The sequence below is a fragment of the Convolutriloba macropyga genome, chromosome 12 (genome assembly GCF_964194025.1).
Source record: "Convolutriloba macropyga chromosome 12, txConMacr16.3, whole genome shotgun sequence".
Taxonomy (NCBI): domain Eukaryota; kingdom Metazoa; phylum Xenacoelomorpha; order Acoela; family Convolutidae; genus Convolutriloba; species Convolutriloba macropyga.
The window spans coordinates 46,854,169-46,876,888 of NC_134479.1; the positions used below are offsets into that span (position 1 = coordinate 46,854,169).

Below are 22,720 nucleotides of genomic sequence, written 5' to 3' on the forward strand. Positions count from 1 at the left end.
TCGTCTTCTTCCGACCTGAGATGTTCCCGACATGAGATGCTTCCGACGTGAGATGCTTCGTTTGAGATTCTTTTGCCTTAAATCAATCAGTTGTTGCATTTTTTAATAGTATCTCATATTTTTCCCAGTTCTCTTGGGTTTTCAGTGTTTAGCCATTTAATGAAATACTCTTCTTCATCCCGTACCGAACTCCAGGTGTAAATCAGTACTAGGCAATTGTAAATGCAAGTGTCCCATGTATTATATTTTGCTCGTTTTTTGCTTGAACTTTGCTTCTTTCCAGTTTGTATTAACAGCGCTGTCAAACTGTCATTAAAAGACACACTGTCAACAGTAATGGTGGCGCGGAAAAGAGAACAAACGTCTATGGAGCGGGAGATCGTGACTTCGATCACTGTAGGGAAGTTTCTTTTAGCTCTTGGCCCAAGTCTGACCGTTGTAAAATCAGACTGAACACACGCCTAACAAGCAGAAAAAGTGATACGAATCGGGCTATCATTCAGTAATAATGATGAATTGCATTTATACTGGCCCATTACTGGAAAGCACTTTTTCAGCAGTTTTTCATCCTAGCAGTTTTTTTCGTAAAGTTTTTGATCAGATCTGTCTTTTTCGTGTCAGTTCCTCAAACCGTGCCTATATCACTTGAGATTATTTGTTTTGAATAGATTTTGGATATGTGGAATGAGCCATTGGGTGGATCTTGTCCCTGTACTCTGGACCCAATCGGACTTCTATCCCATGAAGTGAGTGGACTTGTAGCTGGACAGGACTATACATTCTACATGCAACTCACAAGTGCTTATGGGAAGAAGGGACCTGTGACGTCATTCAAAGTGGCAACCTACACTGATGTGGTATGAAGAAAAATCAATTTTGTGTTCCTGTATATTTTAGATCTTTCGACCGATATCTTTACTTAAAAAATCTATTTATAGCTATATCTGTTGGGTTGTAATGTGTGCTATGAATGTTATCATTGACTGCAAGAATTGTTGCCGCAAAAACTAACAAGATACTTTACAAGATCTTGTTCAATAACAGTTCTTAATTGGTCCGGTGTTGTTGCTACGTATTTCATATTTAACTATATATCTGATCTTTCAATTGAATACTTACTCTATACTGAGATTTATAATCTTCAATCTTTTTATGCTGCGACTTTTTTTGCAAAAACAAATAATTTCATGATCAACAAACAAACCAGTGAGACAAATTTACAGTTTTGATCAAAAAATTATCAGTAGTGTTTTATCTATAATTTAAAGCATAGAGCGCATCTGCCGGCTAGCTTTTTGTAGCAGACAATTTTGTACAAGCTGATTAATAAATAATTTACTGTTTCTCGACTGAAAGTTAGGTCTCCAACGACGTTTAATGAATTAAAAATTGAGCGATTTTTGTCCAAACTAGTTTCTGGACTATGCGTTGGTCTAACATAGGCACGAACATTAAAGATAAACTACCCCAGCAAAAATATATATATCTTCAGTCCACTTTCTCATTCAGCTCGTTCCGTCAATTACTGTTTAGACAACCATCTGCATAATTTCCGGGAAAAATGGTTTTTAATTTCTTTATGATTACATAATTAAATTAATAAATCATTTCGTTGTCGTGTGCGATAAAACGGTTTTTATGACTCTATATTAATAAGCACTTGGGTTATTATCGTTTATTTTCGTTTAGTTTCATGCTTTTATCAAAACAGCAGTCACCATGGCAAGTGTGGAATAAAAGTGTCTTAATTATGAATTTTGTTGAAATCAAGAGATTGAAGTCTTTGACGACAAAAAATTGGACGAACTGGAAAACATTATAACACAAAAATTGCCCGAACTGTAAATTTTATTTGTGCTTTGCGCCAAAAACCAAGGACAGACCACATGAAGATCTACCAGATCAAATACATATAGCAGTGACGTTAAAAATTGGCAGCAAAATGTAACAAACATTGATTAAAAATTAGATCGGAGAAAACAATAGCCAGAAACAAAGCCAAAAACAGAAGCCTAGAGAGAAAAAAAATGCGCCTACATCAGACGCCAAGCTAATATCTATGTTTGAGAATGGCGCATTAAATTTTGCGTAAACCCCCCAGTGATTGTGGAATTTTTATCGTGTAAGATCTGACAAATTTCTGACAAAACATCTTGCTAATAGCCTGTAAGGGGATGCATCTTCTTATAAGATCTTATAAGACGTTTATCAGATCTTATACGATATAAATTCCTCTTATAAGATCTTACACGATAAAAGTTCCTCTTATAAGATCTTACACAAAAAAAATTCTTCTTATAAGATCTTACACGATGAAAATTCCTCTTATAAGATCTTACACGATAAAAATTCCTCTTATATTAATTCCTGAAGTATGGTATATTCTTCATATTGAAGACAATTCAGAGTTGCTCTCAAGCAGTAGCCGAAAAGCTACAGCATGCAACACTTTAGTGCCAGAGCAACAAAAAGAAAAATATCTTATACTGTCTTGTAAGACTTATAAGATATTGTAAAAAAAGATTATTTGAGTGGCAGGGGCTTTCTCCGAAGCGGTGATTATCAAACTAGGCTGAATTGTTTTTAAAGACCAAAACTATCTTGGACTGTTAAGTTTAGCCATAGTACCCAGCTAAGACTCACACTAAAACTGCCACCAAAACAGAATCAACAAGCATTTTTTGTTACATAATTGGTTAGCTGACCGATTCGTTTTTTACTTTCATAGGACCTTGACTACGTTATACGATTTTATTGAAAACATTAAAACATGTCTTATCAGATCTTACTCGATAAAAATTCTGATAAGAGGATTGTTTATCTTATAAGGTGTCTCATCAAATCTTACACCATAAAAATTCCTCTTACCAGAATTTTTATCGTGTAAGATCTGATAAGAGGAATTTTTATCGTGTAAGATCTGATAAGATGCTGACTAAGAATTTTTATTGTGTAAGATCTGATAAGATCTTACACGATAAAAATTCTTAGTCAGCATCTTATCAGATCTTACACGATAAAAATTCCACAATCACTGGGGCCCTCTTGTCTTTTTAACAAGATTATCATACTATTAGATGATTACGCACAATCGAACACTTACACACATAAGTAGTAATAGGGTGAGCAAGGCTCCCGGGGGGGTGTAGACCCCATGTATAAAGATAGGGTATAGGAGTAATTTTCTTGTGCTGGTCTACAGTAATGTATTAAGATTGGGGATAAATCCAGGGGTGTTCTAGGGTGTGAGTAGTAAGGTGGGAGCAGATCAGGGTGATTTTCCGGAGCCACTTATCACGTGATTTTAGAGGTCATTTAGGGATTAGCGGGGAATTATACATGCAGCGCGCAGGGGAATTGTACAGCGCGTACGTACAGGCGGGGAATTGTACAGGCAGCGCGCATTAAGGGATAATTTCCCTCGCAGTAAATTTATTTCACTCGCAGTAAATTTCAACATTTTTTGGTTTAACCACCGCAATGTATTAAGATTAGGTATAGCCGCCGCAATGTATTAAGATTAGGTATAGCCGCCGCAATGTATTAAGATTAGGTATAGCCGCCGCAATGTATTAAGATTAGGTATAGCCGCCGCAATGTATTAAGATTAGGTATAGCCGCCGCAATGTATTAAGATTAGGTATAGCCGCCGCAATGTTTTAAGATTAGGTATAGCCGCCGAAATGTTTTAAGATTAGGTATAGCCGCCGCAATGTATTAAGATTAGGTATAGCCGCCGCAACGTATTAAGATTAGGTATAGCCGCCGCAATGTATTAAGATTAGGTATAGCCGCCGCAATGTATTAAGATTAGGTATAGCCGCCGCAATGTATTAAGATTAGGTATAGCCGCCGCAATGTATTAAGATTAGGTATAGCCGCCGCAATGTATTAAGATTAGGTAGAGCCGCCGCAATGTATTAAGATTAGGTATAGCCGCCGCAATGTATTAAGATTAGGTATAACCGCCGCAATGTATTAAGATTAGGTATAGCCGCCGCAATGTATTAAGATTAGGTATAGCCGCCGCAATGTATTAAGATTAGGTATAGCCGCCGCAATGTATTAAGATTAGGTATAGCCGCCGCAATGTATTAAGATTAGGTATAGCCGCCGCAATGTATTAAGATTAGGTATAGCCGCCGCAATGTATTAAGATTAGGTATAGCCGCCGCAATTTATTAAGATTAGGTATAGCCGCCGCAATGTATTAAGATTAGGTATAGCCCCCGCAATGTATTAAGGTTAGTTATATCCACTAAAATTGAGAAAATTGAAAATTTTTAAAAGAATGAATTATAAAGATACAAAAAGACAGACACAGTATTAATCAAGTACATTATAAGTAATTTTAAACACAACAGAGAGCGCTCACAATAGGAAAATTGATTAAATAAATTACAAGTTCAGGGGTACAGTATGAATTCCATCAGATAACACTTTTCGTTTAGGATAAAAATATAAGAGTCCTTTCTTTGTTTGTTCATAGGTAGCGACGCAGTGGTTGATTGTCCGAAATCCTCTATTTGTAGATGTTAAGTTGATGATTTCTTCCATCACTCGCCGATATTTTTCCAATGGTCCATCTCCGGTCTCTTCCAATGTTCGTTTGTTTAGTCCTTTGCTGCTGAATTTGTACTTATCAGATTTGGCATCGTAGCAACAATATGTTTTGCTACAGAGACAAATCATTTCAGTACATCTAAATTCTTCCTTGAACAGACCTGGTTCACGCTTATCGTGCTTTTTATGTTTATCACAACAAGTTCTAGGGAAGAAATTTTGTACAGCATCAGCTTTGAAAGAATCATCACAATCGTGTTCCCTCAGAGCTTCCCAATTTGTTTTTTTAGATGGATGAATGCAATCGTACAAATTATCGTGTGCTAGAGCTAAGTATAAGGAGTCAGTGTCCATTTCTAACTCTTCGAATTTGTCGACATCGCAAAATTTATCAAAGAAATTGTAATAAAGCTCCAACATACGTAATTTTGCGTACTGAAGTATAAAAAAACCGACTATTATCGGTTCACGGTGCTCAATTTTTGATTTTACAAATTCAACGTCGTATAGTTCTTTTGACACACTGTTAAGTCTCTTAAACAATTTCCCGTTGATAGCTTTGTGTGTCTTTTCATCGTTCAAGTATTTTGTCTCTGTATGTCTGCTTCTGTCCATGATTTGGTAACCATAGGAACTATTCCCTAACAATTTCATTGTTTCTGCTACAACGCTTGATTCAGGATTTTCATCTCCAACTCTTCTAGCATCAACAACCGATTGGACAAAATTGTTGAAGCATTTTTTGGGTATCTACAGAACGAAGCGATAAATTTTGGTGCATTTCAGCCCAAGACTAAGGTAAAAGTTGAGTAAAGGTGTTATGACTGTTCCATTCTCCAACTTGAAGCTTGAAATTAACATGCGTTGCGGTTGCTTGAGTAAATCGTTATCAATTGCATAATCCCTCATATAATCACCAATATCAGCTCGACTAACATTAAAGTTTTTAAAGATTGGTGGAAAGTTCGAGAACTTGTATTTCAACCCATCTGGAATTTCGAGATCACACTGAACGTAACCAAATAGTTTATCTTCTCTTATCTTTGTAAGTAGAGATTCTTGAGTCAGAGGTAGCTTGAATGGGAAGTTGTTTCTCACGTGAGTTTTTACAGATTCATCACCTTTGACAGTTTCCCACCATTTACATTCCCATATCTCAACAACTTTATATCCTTTGTTTCGCAAATAGTCTCGTCTTAGTTCATCGTATTCCCGTTTCTTTAGTCCTTTCTGAGTCTCTTCCTCTGACATGCTTGCTCTTGCTTCCTGACATGCACAAAAGTGAAAGTAACAACCCATTGCTTCAAAAATAGTTTTACAGTGAGCACAAAATCCGTCTACATTAAAACAATCAATCTTTTTCTGAGTTCCAGTTGTGTAGTAGCTTTCAGTAGTGCAGTTAGGACGCTGAGATTGTAGGTACGACATAACCATGTTCTCAAATTTCCTCGATTTATTTTGTCTAGCTTTAAACTTCTGAGAGTCTGAATCAAACTCCCATCTAGTGTAAAGCCCAGTGGGCATTTCTTGACACATTGAGAAGGGGTAAAGTTGACTGGCGTCTATACCCACAATTGATTTGCAAATGTTTTCTGTGTTTCGAATATAGGTTTGATCCACAATCGCTTTTCTAGTAAACACAATAGAGGGACCACCGGTCATATCTTCGCGTTTTTTATCATGTAAATCTTTGTCTGCTTCAACGAAAGGATAGAATTTGCTATTAGTTGATTTGTGTAGACAAATATTTGCTAAATTAGGTAGTGTGCAACCCAGTTTTAACATATCAATCCCTTTGTTATGATAGATTTCCATCATTTTCTGCATCGCTTCTAGTGTCGGGACAACATCTTTGTTATTATACCACCTGACAAAGTCTTGAAAAGTTGTCATTTGTTCGTTCTCCCACACACTTTCCAAGTAATTGTAGTTGTCAAATCCCGAGGGAGGCACTACCTTCAACCTAAGTTTTTTCAGAGCCTCCTGTTGGGAAAGTCCACTATTCAACAATTTTGTGAAATCCGTAAATTCTTTCTCCAAGGGATTGTGATCTCTCAACTTGCTAAAGAAACATTCGTAAGGGGGAAGGAAAGTTACATCCAATTTGTTTGGTGAGTCAAACCATTCATAAGGGAAAAATCCTTTGGTTTCATTTGTCTTGTAAGCTTTGAGGAACGAATCTAGTGATGTCGCTCCACCAAGAAAGTTTAGAATATCGAGAAACAGAACATCACCAAATTTAAAGGATACAAAATGATTAGCTTTTTTAATAACCGTTGGTTGAATATCGCGCTCGTGATTGAGGTAGGGTAGTAAATAAGACTTGATAAGATTCAGATCATATCTTCCGCTGTTGAATCCAAATACAGGTAAAATGCTGACATAACGTTCAAAATGTTGTTGTAGTTCGAGCAGTTGATTTTTCTGAATTTGGAGGAATTGTGTCGACATATCAATTTCTTCTTCTTCTTCGATATATTGAAATTCAAACATTGGAGTACTCTCATCTTTCCTTCCATTTAGCTTCTCGAAAATAGAACTTACTCTGTTTTTAGTTGCATTTTCAATTGAGGAAAATTTTTGCGACATTTCTGCTTTACTTCTGCTAGCTAGTTCTTCTAATGTTTCAACAAAAGATACAATCAGTGTCTTGGGGTCTTTGTTGCAAAGGAAAATAGGTTCTTGTAATAAATTAGAGGAAATTGACACAGAGATTGGTTCATGTTTTCCTATCCAAGTAGTTGTATTGGTATCTTTTAGTTCATTAGATGGAACGCAGATTGATTCGAAATCAAATGCAGCCAAGTTTTTGAACAGTTTTTGTTCTTCTTCACATCAAATTCCAAAACCGTCAAGTTTATCGAACAAAGTTTCTCTCAAAGTGTAAACACTCTTCGGATAAATGTTTTGTATCCTATCTTTACAAGATTTCACGTGACGGTGGAAATTACCAGCACGCTTAATAAAGGTATCACAATTAGGACAGCGGAATCTTTTGAAGAACGTGTTGACATCATCAACATAGCAGATGTGGTTGTTGTAGCGCAGTAGATTAATGTTGTTCTCGTACATCTCAATACTTCTTCTGGCAAGTTCACCTACAAAATCCCCGTCCTCAATGTCAATGTCATAAATGAAAATGTTGTGTTTTATAGCGTTTTCAACAAACACAAGGTGATCCATTGACACTCCTCTAAAGTTAATCGCATCATGACCAGACTCGTGGAGAAAGTCAGTGAACAACTTAGCTGCGTTTGTTTCCAGCTCAGCTGATCCATACAAGTGAACAGCCACAGCTCTAAACAAGCAAAGGTAGTCCTTGTAGGTTTCTCCGTATCCATGCGTAACAAGACAATTTACATCGCTTCTCCTCAACAACTGTTCAGGTATAACAGCATCTAAACATCCCATTGGAATATTGTTGAGAAGAGCACAGAAAACTGTTACATTCGTAGTTAGTGCATACCGCCATTTTGTGTTTGCCCTTTCTTGAGCACAAGTCTCAATCAAATCCATTTTCTCTACTCTATCCTGAAGTGAGACTAAGTCTCCCTTAGAACAAAGTAAATGAGACTTCTCAAAGAAGGTGTTGTTCTCATGAGCGTAAAAGTATCGGTATTCGTCTGTGTCAACATTTCGTAAAATAAATCTCAGGGATAAATTTATTTTTGCAGCACAGTTAAGCTTTTCAAACACTTCCTTCAGTTTTTCATTAATTTCGCTGGGATCAAGTTTCGACAATTTAAAATTGAATACTCTATGTCTCCCATTCTCCATCTCAGTATTGTCAAAGAAGTGTTGACAGGCAGCAAGTTCCTGCTGTAACTGTTCGTTGTTCCTATCCAATTCTTCCGATTCTAGTACTTCTTTCAAGCTTTCGCTGGATTTGGTTCCAACTTTGGTCGATGTTCCGTGTTTCCGTCTCTTATGTTGTTGAAGAGGATAAAAACTTGGAAATTCCTCCAAGCATATAGTGCACACTGTACTAAGCTTCTTTTCTTGAGGAGCGTGATACTTAGCAAGGTGGTAGTTCAAGTCCTCTTTCCTTTTTGTGTAGAAATGTGGACACTTGGGACATTTTAAAGTCCCACTATCACACGATTTTTTGTGTCGAGCCATTTGCTGCTTGACAACCATTTTCTCGCACTTTGTGCATTTAACAGGTAGATTTCTATCAAGAGAAGGCATTGTATTGTTGTGATCCAAAATAAACTGAATAAATTTTAAGTAAATTGTCGAGCAACTGTATCTGATAACAAAGTGAGAATGAATACAATTTTTGGTTTTTTTAGTTAGAATAACTTTTATGACTAATTATTTCCATACAAGGAAATGACGTAATTTCTATTTTTAGTAACATTACGCAATAAGAAAGTTCAAGAACTTCCTACGAAGCAGTCACAGTGTTACATTCTACATTGTATTTAAATCCAGAAAACATCCAAAATGTGTAACCTTATTCGTTGGAGGAAAATCGGAAATCTTAAGTTATATTTATTCGTCATATTGCTGATTTGTGTTACTTTTTTTTACAAAACAATACTATTCATCCCAAAACAGACTTCTTAACAAAATCTATCTGTCAGATGTTTGCTCACTTAGAGAATACAAATTTTATTGTAAACGAACTAATTTTGTAATTTTATCGATAAAACACTAAATGTGTTTTTACAATAATATTAAAACATTAGAGAAGAAAACTCCTACTTTAATTGAAGATAACTTATATACAATTGACGTTAGTGTGATTATATTACAAACTGCAAACCAATCAAATTTTAGTATTAAGAAACTTGTTGTAAAAGTTAATGATATTGTTTTGTTTATCTCATTCTCTCTTTTAACATTTTTTTTATTTTAATAGATTAATACGTGAAATTTTACTCATTTGTGAAACATGTTGATCAAAAACCACTTACAAATATTGGAGAAGATTTACAAGAGAAAAAGAAGGTATACCTGATTCATACAAAATTGACGAAATTGATGTAGATTCATATTTTTTTTACAATTTTTTGGACATTTTCCCAAAATCCAACAGAATAATCCGATTTAGTAAAGGACTTGAGTATGCGACGTTCTCTACTAAAAAATTTGAATATGAGGAGTTTATTGCGAAACAGTCTTTCGATTTATCCTAAGAATTGCATGTAAGCAAATACGAATTGTTGTTCATTTTGAACTCCGTCCCCGATGTATTGGAACAGTACAGAAATATTTCACAAACAAACTTTGTTCCTCTCCCAGAACCAATAACAATAACTTCTTCACTACAGAGTGCTTTGTACTTCCATTATTACAACGACTACAATGCAGTGGGAGTACTGATCAGGTTCGGAATTCGTTAACCTAACGCATATATACAGAAATTTGATTCCAAAAATGGAACATTTTCCGAGATTGATCTGAAATTTGACGAATTGGAAAAAATTTATCAAAGCTTGACTTTTTTGGTAAATTATGTCACTTCATTTCAACTAAAACCGACCATTTTAGGTAAAAGCATAGTCGGAAACCTGTATGTATCCTTCACTTCCTACCTTGTTAGGAAATTTTACCCAAATTTGGATTTGAATTTCAGTTCGTTCAGAAATTTCAAGCTAAACGTCACTTTTTCTCATAAAATCTTCCATCTTTGGTTACTGTTGTCTGATTGGACAGAGCACACTATATATAGAGGTTGTTGATTTTGACATTATCATTTGATCCAACTTTTCTGAAAACATTATCGCTACTTTCTTACATTATACTAACTACTCCTCAACATTTTATCCTGCTATCGAGCTCCAACATTCACTTTCTTCTTGTTAAAAAATACTTACTTTAGTTCTAACTTTTGTTTAAATCTAATTTGTATATCCTGTTCCCTTTCTAAAAAGGAAATTTGCTGCTTTATAACTTTCTCTCCACTGATTGCTTTTATCACGTTCTCAACAAGAATCTTTTCATCCATTCTCATCACTTTCTAACAAAAACCTCTTCTATCATTTAATCCAAAATGGAGTTCACCGTTCAAAATAATAACCTTGTGTACTCATTTTCTTTTACTGAGGATATGGCTCGGATAGGAGTTCGAGATTTATCAAACAGACTTTATGAGTCTCTGATCACTTTACCCATTACTGTGTGGCACATTATTGAGCACCAGCGACAACAGTTTGATACATATCATCAGGGACAGGTCCCAATCACAGAGAATCAGCTTGGAACTCACGCGATGGGACACGAAGTTGCTGTTGTCAGTGGACACCACTATCCTCACGTTAATGGATCTGATTTCCCTGCCAACTACGTAGCTGGAAATATTCAGTACACATTTTCTTGGGAGGAAGGGCAAATTCCAAACAGTTGGTTCACTGCACAGGATGTAGGTGAGGTATCAGGCCTGGAGGTGGAAACTAATCTTCTCCAAATAGCCTCAAGAGCTCATAGTAGAGAACATAGCGAGTTGAGTATCGATACTAGTACCACCACGTCATTTAACGATCTGGAAAACTTTGATCCAGCGCAGTACTATGGATCTACTGACATGTCAACTACACCCTCGATGACAACTCCTTCCATTGTGGAAGGAACAGCTGACAACCCTATCTTTTTGAGTGATGTACCTAATACCCCAGTCACTGTTCAACCAACCCAACTACCTGGTAGAATTGAGCGACAAAGATGTTTCGGTAATGAAATTCAGAACTTACCAGAATATGTTATTGAAACTCTTTTTGAATGATTTCTATGTTCAATGTTGTAAACTATTTTGTATTTGTTCGTAAAAATAATAAAGTTTCTGAATACCTTTTGAGTGTTTCGTATTAAATTTACATTTTCAATTTTATAATTTTTTAACTACTTTTTTCAAGTTTTCCAGAATAAAAGATTAACACGAAAGGTTACTTGATAATTTAGGTACTTGCTTATTATTGAAAAATTGTTTTTCGACAAATAAGAAAAATGCCGAATTTAATTTTCATATTTAAGAAAATTGTCAAACTTATTTTCGATTTTTAACAAAAAATGTCAAGAAAAAATTCGATTTTTAAGCTGCAAGAACAGATTCAAAACTTGTCATTTTAAAAATGATTAAAATTTGTGTTTTTTGCTTAAAATCATACCGTAAAACTAAGAAAAATGAAAAAAATTGCACATTTCGCACGCACAGTTTGGTAACATTTTTGATTTTAAACGAAAAATCTGAGGTTCTATTTTTGACTTTTAACAAAAAATGTTGTGTGAAAATTTGACATTTAACAAACAAATCGACTTCAAATTTCGACTTTTAGAATATACACTAATAATAAAACATTTTAGTACAAACACTTTATTATTTTCTAACTTCAAAGTACAACATGGGGTTATGAATTATTCCATGACCATCTAGTAAACAATCAACAATTTTTATTAATTCACTCTCATACTTTGAGTTCTTAAGTGATTGAATTCGGTCGAAGAAGGATGATCTCAATGTTTGTGTGCTTGCATTTCTTTGCTCAGCTCTCAGTAGATATCTCTTGAACTTTTTTCTACTCAATCTCTTCTTAGACACGCTGGGTAGTTTTTCAACAAATTTGTTTTCCGAATTATGTTGTACAGCTCTCTTCAATTGGGTGAAAACAAGTCCTGCTTCTTCCTTTGTGTGACCAAAAAACTGATGTTTATATAAGGTGTATAAGCAGTCCACTGTCTGATATTGAAAAGATAAATCATCCAATTTTTGGAGTAATTCATTAATGGAAGATGAAATGAGAATTATGTGATAAGAACAATTTTTCAGGGGACAAAAAGTGTAATTGTGAGACGCAACAGAGTATTCACTAGTAAGCAAGTAAGGTTTATAATCCTTAACCGATACGCAAATGAACAAGGCTTTCTCACAAAACTTGACACATAACTGCTGCCATTCTGTAACCAAAGTGATTTTGGAGTGATTCTTTTAAACTACCGTATAAGGAAATAACGCAATTCAGTTCAAACGCAGCGAAAATTTCATTTGAAAAATGACACAGTTCAAGAGACAGCAACTCAGAAAAATCCGTTGTTTTACTTGTTCTAAACAATTTCAAACACAATTACTCGCTAATGCAACACAGACGTGCTAAACATCAAGATAAATATGCTGCTCTAGTTCAAATGTTTGCTCAACTTAAAATTTCTGACTAAGTTTGCTTATAAGGAGTTTTTGCAAAATGACGCAATTGAATTTTCCATATTTGGAAATGAAAGAAGGATAATGACATCATTGCCAAATAAAGGTGATCGGAAACCATAGAGGAAGTAAAATTACAAGTCAAATCATTCAATTAATTTCTCTCTGTCACATTAAGTTGATAAAATGTCTCTCTCTAAAGTCTCTCTGTTTTACTCGAGTGCTCCGTCTATGTTTACCGATTCTCAACCTAAAACTGGAACAGATTCGGTTCCATTTTATATAGACTTTGGTTCTAACCCAAAAAGATTTGGGAGATTTACTGTGTCCCAGATTTTTAAAAACGGACAAAATTATTCCGAACCAACTTTCCAAGTCTTCAAAAAAGATAATTCTGGAACATTTGAGAAGTACCAACAACTTCGAATTGGAGATTACGAATTCAAGAAATTCTGTTTCCTCAAGAACGATATCCTGAATGGGGAATTGGAACTGAGTGAGCACCCGACTCAATTTGATAAGAACCCATGTATGGAGGATGTGCTGCAACGATGCCACAAAGTCAGAGAGGTCAGCATAGGACGAAATCGACGAATATATGTGACTTTCATTCAATACGTTGAGGAGAATCCAGCCTCCATTTATGTGCAGATTCGGCTCTTTTGTCGCAAAGAAAACAATGAGTTCAAGCAGGTGACTTATGTCAGCTACACTTTGGACGAGTTCAAGGAACTGATTCAAAACTTGAATGACTTTTCTAACATTGAACAATGTACATTTCAATAATAATTGTTGTGTGATTTTGTAATATGTCTTTGTCTTCTCTACAATAAATTTTTCATTTTAAAAATCTTTGATCTGAGAATGAGTTGGGATATTGGTTGCTTAAGAAACATTTTTTTGAGTCTCAGAGATAAGTCAAAGGTTTTTCACGTTAGACTTCATTACGAACTTAAAAGATATTCCTATACTGTTCTTGAAGCTCAAAAATTTCCCAAATTAGAAAATTTGGACATAGAGTCCCAAATTTTAGAATTTAAGTGGGTTATTCACAAAGGATTACGCAGAACAAGTCTTGTATATCGTTCAGACAGACAACAAGTTACCATTTCACAACATCGTTGGACGGATATCAGTGGAGTTTTCTGACAAATATTGAATTGAAAAAAGAAGAGTACGAGAACTTACTAGAGCATCTCCCTACACTTTTATCTTATATTGAAAAGTTTAAGAAAACTTGCATTGACATGGATGAAGGAACGCAAAGTTGATGGATATTGTCATTCTTGTCAACATATTCAATTGTTACGGAAGCACCCTTTCAATGTTTCCCGAAAATGAAAAACGCAAAAACTGTTTTTAGCGGCCTGTAAAATTTGAGACGAGAATATAAATTTGGAGGAAATTAACCAAAAATTTCCTCATGGAGGACCTATTGGTTATGGAAATTCCTTTTTAGACTTTTTCTTTGCTAGATTGAAAGTTTTTCGATTACATGCTATACTACACGATTCTGCTGGAGCGGTTAAAGCAACTACAAGCAAAGGTCCAGGATACTGTTACATGTTACCAAATTTTCCAAGCTCATGTTTCTTGGGACATTTAACTGGGTTAATCTTTTGTATCTTTAATAAATTTCATCATCCTCAAATTTTCAAAATGCTAGACTGCTAATCATTTTTGTAATAATTCAACTAAGAAAAAAGAATGTCTCTCGTTGTGTTTGATATTGAGTGCTTGGAAGAGAAAATTGTCAAGGAGTTGGGTGTTTGTAAGGATGGAATTGTATTGGGATACAGTTTCCTCCCACCCAAAGACTATAAACCTACTTTTCAAGCAAAGTGGAACACTAAAAATTTACATGGGATTAATTGGAACAATGGAAAACTGGAATACACAGAGTTGTCATCAATCATTCACCAACATTGTTCACCTACAACAGAATACTTTGCAAAAGGGTTAGAGAAGTGTAATCTTCTCTCAAATTACTTGTGTAAAGATGTGGAGAATCTAGATGATCTTGGTTGTCCAAAAGTTTCCAAACTTCTCAATAACTCGGATACTGACTGGGATTGTAGCAATTATCCGTATCGACACAAAAAGACATTTCACTGTGCAGAGAAGAAAGCTTATGCTTACGGAACTTGGACTCTGGATTTTTTTGATAACGTATAATATTTGTAATTTCTATTTGTAATTTCTATTTATATTTGTGATCGTTTTGTGATTTATTATTTTTATTTTACTACTTTTGAAATCAGAGAGAAGTTGGATTCCCAGTTCAAAAAATTGATTTTCCCTTAAAAATAAGGTATAAATGACCGAGCATACAGATAATGGTTTAAATTTAGGTAATTTTGTCTTTGATGATAATAACCAGGAACGACAATTGTGGAAATGTTTTGGACAGACTTGTAATAGATCTCTGGTGGTTTTTTTGTCCCAATTTTTTGTTATTTTGTTAATATTAGCGTGCTGTATAGTAAGAATAACTCTTGCCGAAACCTGTGAAGAAACAACAGTTTGAATTGCTATCTTATCTAGTACAGTCGGTTATATTTTACCTTCTCCTAAACTATGAACAAAATAATTTCTACTAAGGAACGCATTTTTATTTCATTGGTGGGACCAAGCGGGTCTGGAAAATCTCATCTTATCCATGATTGGCTAATTATTGGAACTTTTCAAACCGATTTTGATAAAAATTTACTATTTTTATCAACATTATCAATCACTTTACGGTCTAATGTCCAAAAACATTGTGAACATTCATTTTATTCAAGGAGTTGACTTTGAGTTCATTCAGAGTCTACCCAATAATGGAACAAAGTATTTGCTGATTTTTGATGATTCTTGTGAGGAAATCTCAAGCTCGAAAGAATTTGTCAAAATCACGACAACTGGAAGACAGAAAGGACTTAGTACAATATATATAAAACATAATCTTTTTCATCAGAGTAGGTTGGGAAGAGATATTGAGTTACAAAATACTCATATAGTTTTATTCAAGTCACCTAGAGATGTTCTCCAGATTAACACTCTTAGTCCACAGCTCGGGTTAGGATCACAATTAAAAGATTGGTATACAAAAGCTACTTCAATCCCGTATGGTCATTTACTCATTGATCTGACTCCGAACACAGTCGACTCTCTTAGATTTTGCACAAACAGTGGTTCTATTCCCACTATTTTTTTTCTCCCTAAAACGAAACAAGAGATTACTTTTTTGAACGATGAACACACAACATCTCTCTACGCTGATAACGTTCCAAACGTATTCCCAGAACTTCAGGAAAACGTTCCTAAGAAATTGTCCAAAAGATTTCATTCAGTTTCTAAACGAATGCATAGTAAATCTTCTCGGGGGACAACTACAGGAAATACAAAAACAAGACGTAATAAAGTAAAGAGACGAAATTCATCAACTCGTGCTAAAAAGAACCGGAATAAATAAAAGAAGAGCAATTTTAAGTTCACGAAAAGGAATAGAGCTCATATCAATTTTAACACCATCTGTCATTAATCGATTGTCTTGAAATGGAACAGTTTGTTTTGATTCCTCAAAACCTTTACGAACAAAAATTCAAAATAGAAGTTAAAAAGTTGGACACTTTTGAGCAGAAACCAGTTTCTGTCCCAACACATTTGAACCCTAATTACAAGGAAATCAGCAACAAAACCAGATCTTTAAAGAACGAATCAATTGTAGATCAGATTTTGAATTCACCGCGAGTCAAGCTATCTCTCAATGACACAATTTTATTAGATGGGAGAGATACAGAAGTAGCTTTCGCAGATTTTACTTTTGCATTAAAAAGAAAGAACGTTGATTTTCCCGACATATATTACACAATACTTGATGCTACCGGAATAAATCCGCAAAAAGTAATAAACAAAGATGCCAAAAGCAAAGACAGAGGGAGCTGGATTCCTTTCAAAATCTGAAAAAGCCAAGCTACAAAGGCTGTATAGAGATGGAAAAGCCGCATATGGATCAATTAAAAATCTACAAAAGGCAAGTGGGTTATCCAAAAAGAAAGTTGCCTACTTTCTACACAGTAAAGATTCCTACACAAAGTATCGTCATGCAACACGACTTTTCAAAAGATTACAAGCGTTTGCTAAGCGAATCAATGAGATCTGGTGTCTCGATCTAGCTTTTATGGATAAATTGTCGGATAGTAATAATGGAGTGAAGTATTTATTAGTATGCGTTGACGTCTTTTCTCGTTTTGTCCGTGTGCAACCAATGAAGTCAAAGTACTCTACCGATGCAGTTGCAGCTTTCAAAAAAATGTTGCGTAAAAAAAGTATGCCAGCAAAAGTATGGGTTGATCAGGGAACAGAGTTTAGCGGCGAGTTTCGAAAGTTTTGTACGGACAAGAAAATCAAAATTTACTCTACTAGAAGTGAAACAAAAGCTGCTGTAGCAGAACGAGCTATAAAATCTCTGAAAAACATTATTTATCGCTATATGGAAGAAAATGTTGACAAATACATGAGAAAAATGGATTCCTTTCTCAAAACTATGAACACAAGAGTTAATCGCTCAACAGGTAAAGCTCCAAAAAATGTAACAAACAAAGACTTTCTGTCAATTTTTTACAGAAACCCAATTAACCAAAATAATCGACCACGTTTTAAAGTGGGTGAAAATGTTCGTATATCAAAAAACGATATTCCATTCAGAAAAGGTTATAAATCTCAGTTCACAAATGAAATATTCAAAATTGTTAAAGTTGCTACTTTTAAACCACCAACCTATAACCTGTGTGGAGAACAAGGTGATGAAATTCTAGGTAAATTTTATGAACAAGAGCTTTCAAAGTGTATCATTTAAAGATGAGTTCTTTTACTGTTGAGTTGGTTCCCACTGCGTCGATTGATTGTTACCCAAACAATACACTAAGTTCTTTCACGAATTTTCTACCTGAACAAATTAATCTTGATGGAGAATGGGAGGTAGCGATAACAGAACTGTCGTATCCTTCCTTGTACCAAAACATAACAGAGGGTAAATTCTTCTATCTAGATGAAGAAACGCCAGATACAAAACCATCGGATTATTACACACTTGATCCAGGTCTATACCCCTCGATCTCTGATATTGTCAATGAAATGAACAAAAAAATTCAGGAACGTGAAAAATATGAAAAAACACCAATCAAGTTACACGTTAACAAAATAACTCAGCGAATATCTTTGAGTCTTCCGAATCAGAACTCTTTACTTGTCATTTTTAGTGCTGATCTTTGCCATGTCTTTGGATGCGAAGAAGCTGTTTATGGTATGGGTGTTTTCATGAGTGGTGCTGGTCCACATTTTCCCAAGTTCCCTTATGACATTGTACGAATACACACCTTAATGATATATAGTGATATTGTTGAATACAATATTGTGGGTGATACAAAAGCTGCTCTTTTACGATGCATTCCGTTTATATCAAAAGTTAAGAATGGAGATATCATCTCAACGGGACAATACATGAATTATCAAAATTTTCCAAACTTACAATTTGAAAAAATTCTAAAAAACTCATTCCACAGCATAAAACTCGAGCTCCGGGACTCTTATGGTGAAAAAGTTCCTTTCAACTCTGTTGGTGTAACAAGAGCGGTACTAATGTTTAGAAAATCTTCTGACAATCATTTTTAGATTTAAAGTTGTAGAAAATGGTTGCTGATAGTGATTTACCGTATTTTCGTGGTTATTCAAGACAGAGGGGAAGAGGATTCGGAGCATTAGCACAAACTATTGGGAGGACAGCTATTCCATTCTTGAGGAGATATGTTGTCCCAGCAGCAAAAAGAGTTGGCGCTGATTTGCTTGATATAGCTGCACCAGAAATTGGAAATGTTCTAACTGGAAAGAAAAAATTCAAATCTGTGGCTGCAGATGTTGGAAAGAAAACATTACGTAAACAGCTAGGTGGTGGAAAAGTTAGGAAACGTCGCATTATTTGAAGAATTCCCCCAAAAACCAGTCGACGTCGTCGAACTAGAAGAGATATTTTTTCTAAGCTAAAATGAATACTAGATCAACAAACGATAGCAACTTTTGTTATGGTCACTCTTGCTTGGAGATTTTTGACAAAATTCCTGTTTTGGAACCAATTGAATCTTCTCACGTTCAAGAAGTTTATCCCAGTACTTCATTGGATGAAAGCAGCATTGAGTTCGAGTTTGAAACAGATAGAAGCCTATATCTTGATAAGAGAGATATCCACCTTCAAATCAAAGTTGGTTTACAAAAGGGAAGATTGTTTGATGACTTTATGAAAAAAGACGAGCATGGAAAAGCAGATATGGGAATTTCTTTCACAGATGATGATTTACATTATCTAACTCACGTCAACAATTTATTGCACTCGCTCTTCTCCAACTGTGAGGTGTATCTGAACAATCAACAGGTTTACAACTCAAATGGTCTCTATGGACACAAAGCTTTAATTTCCAATGAATTTAACGCTTCCACAAGAAATAATGAAGGTATTTTGGCTTGTCATGGATATGAATTTGAGAAAGAACCCAGCGATTTTGAGAAAAGCCCTTTTATAGATCGAGAGGAAGAACTTTTGCTGAAAAATGGAACTACTTATTACGGTAAATTAGCAATTGATTTGTTCCAATGTGAAAAGTTACTGCTACCAAATACAAAAGTTAGACTGAAATTGATTCGTGCAAGACCCAATTTTTACATGATCTCCTACAATCCTCACGTCTCCTTTAAAGTTCTTGACTGTTCCCTGTTTACAAGACGTGTTGTTGTTAACGAAGTGTATCACCAGACTATCAAATATCAATTAACTCATCAACCTGCTTGTTACAACTTTATGGAAACAATTGCACGCACATTTATTATTCCTTCAGGACAGAACCAGTTCATTCAGGAAAATGTTTTAAACAATGCTCCAATCAGAAGAATAGCTATTGCGATGAACACAAATTCAGCATTCACAGGACATTTTCAAGAAAACCCTTTCCATTATCAGAAATTTGGTCTACGAGAACTAAGAATTGTTCGAGGAGGTAGAGCTATAGTATCAATTGATACAACCAAGGACTGTTGGGCATATGTAACAACAATGAAAGCAATGAATTTTAACGAAGAGATTCCCGCGTTACCACATAATTTATTTCAGAACCATTACGTGCTTGTATTTGATCTCACTTCACTTCAAGATGCTGGAGAAAGTATTCATTATCCTGAGCTCAGCGGTGAAAGTATCCGATTAGAAATGTTTTTCGACCGCCCGCTAAGAAGCGTGACAGAATTAATTGTTCTAGGAGAAAGGATGTCCACTGTTAAAATTGATCAGTTCGGAACGGTTGCTAAAAATGTCTGAAGATTTTTGCGTTAACGAAAATATTTTCATATTTTTTTCAGTTTTTTATGGGTTTTACATCATTGCTTTCTGCATTGGAACATTTGTGGGTTATATATTATCGTCACCCAGTTGCCATTCTCTTCACCAAATAATTTCTTAAAATGGACGTTAACTGGGGGCCAACTAATTCAAACTTTTTTGTTTACGTTCCTCTCCTAATTTTTCTGGTACTTTTTTTATAATTATTTTATTCTACCCCAACTCCCATAACAATTCTGTTGACAAAATTAAAAAGTCAAGCAAAGTTTTATTAGAGCAGGGTAAAAAGTCCAATGATTGTTGCTTTTTTGAAGAGAATGAGTCTTTTCAGCTTGACTGTACAGTTAGAAATCCCTGTGTTAATGGTACTTGCGAAATAAAGCAGAGAAAAATTTTTTGTCATGGATAACACTTCCCTGAGACAGATTATTGAACGAATCCCAGAACTCAAATACCGCTATATTGGATCGTTTCCAGCAGATTATGTTCCAAGACTACCCACATTCAGCTTTGCTATCATCAACACTTCTCCGAGCAGTGAAGCTGGAGAGCATTGGATAATGATTGCTCGACTCAATCGAACTTATTACTATGCTGATTCTTTGGCTCGTCCAATCACAAATTACAAATTTTTGAATAAAAAGTATCAGAAAATGATACAACAGCCAGTTCAGAAAACTGATAACTTGTGTGGATTTTACACAATATTTGCAGCATTTCAACTATTTAAATTTTTTCAAACAAAACTGAACAATGTTCATGATGTTCATGTTTTAAACTTTATAAGTAATTATATGTGAATTACATAAATTTAATGTAAAATAAGTCGAAGTGTAATAAAGTCGACAGTAATTTTTTTTCTAAATTCCTTAATTCTTCGTAAGTTACTCAAATTTTTGTTGTCGACTTTATTAACTACTCGGCTAAATGTACTTTAGTACTCATTTCTTTTGTACTATCATCATGTAAACGTTTGATTAATTTTGTATTTGCATGGGCTTAATTTGTACTGTGTCTGTTATTTTGTACTTTTTAATTCAGTTTTTTTTCTCTCATTTAAAATTTTTCCATGTTATGAGCGCGTAAAAGTCCACTAGTACTGTGACAATGCCAGATCAGCAAGAGGTAGTTTCGATCTACCGACCTCTGGGTTATGAGCCCAGCACGCTTCCTCTGCGCCATCTTGCTATTTAGGGTCGGCTATACCTAATCTTAATACATTGCGGCGGCTATACCTAATCTTAATACATTGCGGCGGCTATACCTAATCTTAATACATTGCGGTGGCTATACCTAATCTTAATACATTGCGGCAGCTATACCTAATCTTAATACATTGCGGCGGCTATACCTAATCTTAATACATTGCGGCGGCTATACCTAATCTTAATACATTGCGGCGGCTATACCTGATCTTAATACATTGCGGCGGCTATACCTAATCTTAATACATTGCGGCGGCTATACCTAATCTTAATACATTGCGGCGGCTATACCTAATCTTAATACATTGCGGCGGCTATACCTAATCTTAATACATTGCGGCGGCTATACCTAATCTTAATACATTGCGGCGGCTATACCTGATCTTAATACATTGCGGCGGCTATACCTAATCTTAATACATTGCGGCGGCTATACCTAATCTTAATACATTGCGGCGGCTATACCTAATCTTATTACATTGCGGCGGCTATACCTAATCTTAATACATTGCGGCGGCTATACCTAATCTTAATACATTGCGGCGGCTATACCTGATCTTAATACATTGCGGCGGCTATACCTAATCTTAATACATTGCGGTGGCTATACCTAATCTTAATACATTGCGGCAGCTATACCTAATCTTAATACATTGCGGCGGCTATACCTAATCTTAATACATTGCGGCGGCTATACCTAATCTTAATACATTGCGGCGGCTATACCTGATCTTAATACATTGCAGCGGCTATACCTAATCTTAATACATTGCGGCGGCTATACCTAATCTTAATACATTGCGGCGGCTATACCTAATCTTAATACATTGCGGCGGCTATACCTAATCTTAATATATTGCGGCGGCTATACCTAATCTTAATACATTGCGGCGGCTATACCTAATCTGAATACATTGCGGCGGCTATACCTAATCTTAATACATTGCGGCCGCTATACCTAATCTTAATACATTGCGGCGGCTATACCTAATCTTAATACATTGCGGTGGCTATACCTAATCTTAATACATTGCGGCAGCTATACCTAATCTTAATACATTGCGGCGGCTATACCTAATCTTAATACATTGCGGCGGCTATACCTAATCTTAATACATTGCGGCGGCTATACCTGATCTTAATACATTGCGGCGGCTATACCTAATCTTAATACATTGCGGCGGCTATACCTAATCTTAATACATTGCGGCGGCTATACCTAATCTTAATACATTGCGGCGGCTATACCTAATCTTAATACATTGCGGCGGCTATACCTAATCTTAATATATTGCGGCGGCTATACCTAATCTTAATACATTGCGGCGGCTATACCTAATCTGAATACATTGCGGCGGCTATACCTAATCTTAATACATTGCGGCCGCTATACCTAATCTTAATACATTGCGGCGGCTATACCTAATCTTAATACATTGCGGCGGC

The 22,720-nt window shown here is 35.4% G+C and overlaps 1 protein-coding gene across 1 annotated transcript in view; it reads left to right on the top strand.

Moving 5' to 3' along the window:
* The first annotated feature begins 677 nt into the window (after positions 1-677).
* LOC142350515 (uncharacterized) overlaps positions 678-22,720 on the top strand; it is a 23,644-nt gene continuing 1,601 nt past the window's right edge. The window contains exon 1 of the mRNA XM_075402365.1: positions 678-857. Coding sequence (XP_075258480.1) covers positions 678-857 — 180 coding nt within the window. The remainder of the gene's footprint in view (positions 858-22,720) is intronic.